Raw genomic sequence first — 2,116 nt, 5'->3', positions numbered from 1 at the left:
AAAGGGGTTTCACGTGCCTCGAGGTGTTTGATGTGATGGGAAATATCCCTGATTTAGGTGAGGGAATGTCTGTGGCTGAGGTGTTGCTAAACTGGGGGAAATCATTATGGGCAGCAGGATTCTGCCAAGACAGCGCCATAAGGTTGTGCCAGGGTGATCGGGCTGCTCTAAGCTGGTCTGCTCACTGGGCAGGGTAATGGCCATGCCCAAGCCTGAGTGACACTCTTGTGGTCAGCATCTTTTGTGAGCAGGCAGCCCCTGACTTCAGGAAATATTTGAAGAAGCTTCTGCCAGGGTGCCAGGGACCAGTAGAGATGCGGGGCGGTTGTTCTCAGCACAGCCCATACTGATAAACACAAAGGGAAGAGTGCCACCCGCCATGAGACAGGACTCCACTGGCCTGGAAGCCAAGAAGAGTATCCAGAAGCAGATGGAGTGACACCTAGCCCGAGGCACTTTGAAGCATTCCATTAGATGAAGCGAGTCAATGTTTGCCTCACTTCACTTGGAAAAGACAGCCACTGCCTGACAAGTCTTCCCTGTGGCATTCCAGGATCCTCTACCATTTCTTCCCCACCCCACACTATCAAAGTTTGATTGAAAAGGGTATAAATTTTGGGGTGAATTTGTACAGTTTGGAGATGATTTCTTGATTAGCGAGTCGAGATAAGAAGGTTCTTGCCCATCCTGTGGTGATTATGTGCAGCACTCAGGCAGACAAGCACACCAAGCTGCAGTTTGAGTCTGTGCAGCTGGCTCTCTGATTGCCCCTTCTCTCCATTTGCCAGGCTCATACAGCCCTCTCATCTTCCTTGACTCCTCCCTTTCTCTGCCCTTGTCTCCTCCCAAATATGGAGCCAAGCTGAGGGATCTTTTCCCCCTGGCTGCCAGGCTGGCCCCTCCTGTGAACAGACTTGGTGTTGCAGCTGCTGCTGGCCCACTCACCTTGGCCTTCCATGGCATTCCCGGGGTGCTCTCCTACTGTTCCTGCCAGGTTCCTCTCCCCACAATGACCCCAGCCCTTCCTTTGAGTATCTCTCAAGTGTGACCACCTGGCACATCCATCACCCTTTAGTACTCATGAAATCTGTCTCTGCCTAGGGCACTGGCACTCCTGTCAGGAGCCAGCAGTTTCCCTGGTCATGCTTGGGAGTTTCCCAGGTGTGGTGTTCCCTTAGCCCAGGCTCATACCCTGGGCCCTAATGCCCAGCCCATGTGTCTTTGAGCACCACCCCCAAGGTGTCTGCTCTTTTCCTATCCCCTTGCTAGGCTTGATGTACCAGGTTCCTGCAGCCCATGGTGGCTGAGAGCACTCTCCTCTCTGCCCAGGCACTTGGGAGCTCTTTGGAGCCACTCTGTCCCTTTGTGCCCAATTGCTCCTTCTGCAGGTGCTGAGCGTGGCAGTCCTTGCCTTGCCCAGGAGTTGGAATTGCACTGAAAAGATGGTTCCCTGTGAACAAAGGTAACTTTATTTCAACAACTAATTCAACTGCAGTGTTTGCCTGCACACAGGAGAGGAGTGTGGTCAGGACAGAGCAGGTTTATGACACTGAGGCTGCCTTTGGATCAGCAGGCATTGCCCAGCAGCAAATGGTTGTGGTGCACTGCAGCACGCTCTGGATGCTGTTTCTCCTGCTGCTCAAGAAGCCTTTTCAATGGTGTCCAGGCTAATGTGCACCCCAATCCAATCATAGAAGTACTGAGTGGAGGTGTAAACTCCGGGCTGCTTTGCTCTGGCACAGCCTCTTCCCCAGCTGGTCACTCCGACAATCCAGAAGTAGTCAGCGTTTTTCTCTTGACACATGAGAGGACCACCGCTGTCACCCTGCAGGGGAGCAGACAGGATTAAGGTGGTGTTGGGTGGTCCCTGTCAGCACTGGGGCTGTCTAATTGTCTCCCACAGTGCCTGTGCCAGAGCTGTATTCCGGGCAGAGTCAGGCTCTGCTCATCAGGGGCTGGAGCCTCCAGAAACCCATCTGCAAGAGGCTTGGGGTCCTGTAAAGTAGTGCTCTCTGTCCTCTCTGCACAGGGCTCCTGGATGTGCAGAGGATGGATATTTGGCACCTGGATCTCTGGGTTGCCAAGAACACTAGTTGGGCTTTCTGGCACAAGGGGG

At 53.5% G+C, this 2,116-nt stretch overlaps 2 protein-coding genes across 3 annotated transcripts in view; both read right to left on the bottom strand.

Moving 5' to 3' along the window:
* The window catches only part of LOC103612817 (acrosin-like), a 215,346-nt gene that overhangs the window by 21,174 nt on the left and 192,056 nt on the right, over positions 1-2,116 (bottom strand). The window lies entirely within an intron of this gene.
* The window catches only part of LOC103612821 (acrosin-like), a 6,688-nt gene continuing 5,723 nt past the window's right edge, over positions 1,152-2,116 (bottom strand). Inside the window, exon 4 of the mRNA XM_017730055.1 lies at positions 1,152-1,825. Within this exon, the coding sequence (XP_017585544.1) occupies positions 1,640-1,825 (186 nt within the window). The 3' untranslated portion in view covers positions 1,152-1,639. The remainder of the gene's footprint in view (positions 1,826-2,116) is intronic.

Source organism: Corvus brachyrhynchos, unplaced genomic scaffold (assembly GCF_000691975.1).
Source record: "Corvus brachyrhynchos isolate BGI_N302 unplaced genomic scaffold, ASM69197v1 scaffold101, whole genome shotgun sequence".
In the NCBI taxonomy this organism is placed as follows: domain Eukaryota; kingdom Metazoa; phylum Chordata; class Aves; order Passeriformes; family Corvidae; genus Corvus; species Corvus brachyrhynchos.
Note: the sequence above shows the minus strand (reverse complement) of the source record. Positions and strands in the feature narration are given on the sequence as shown.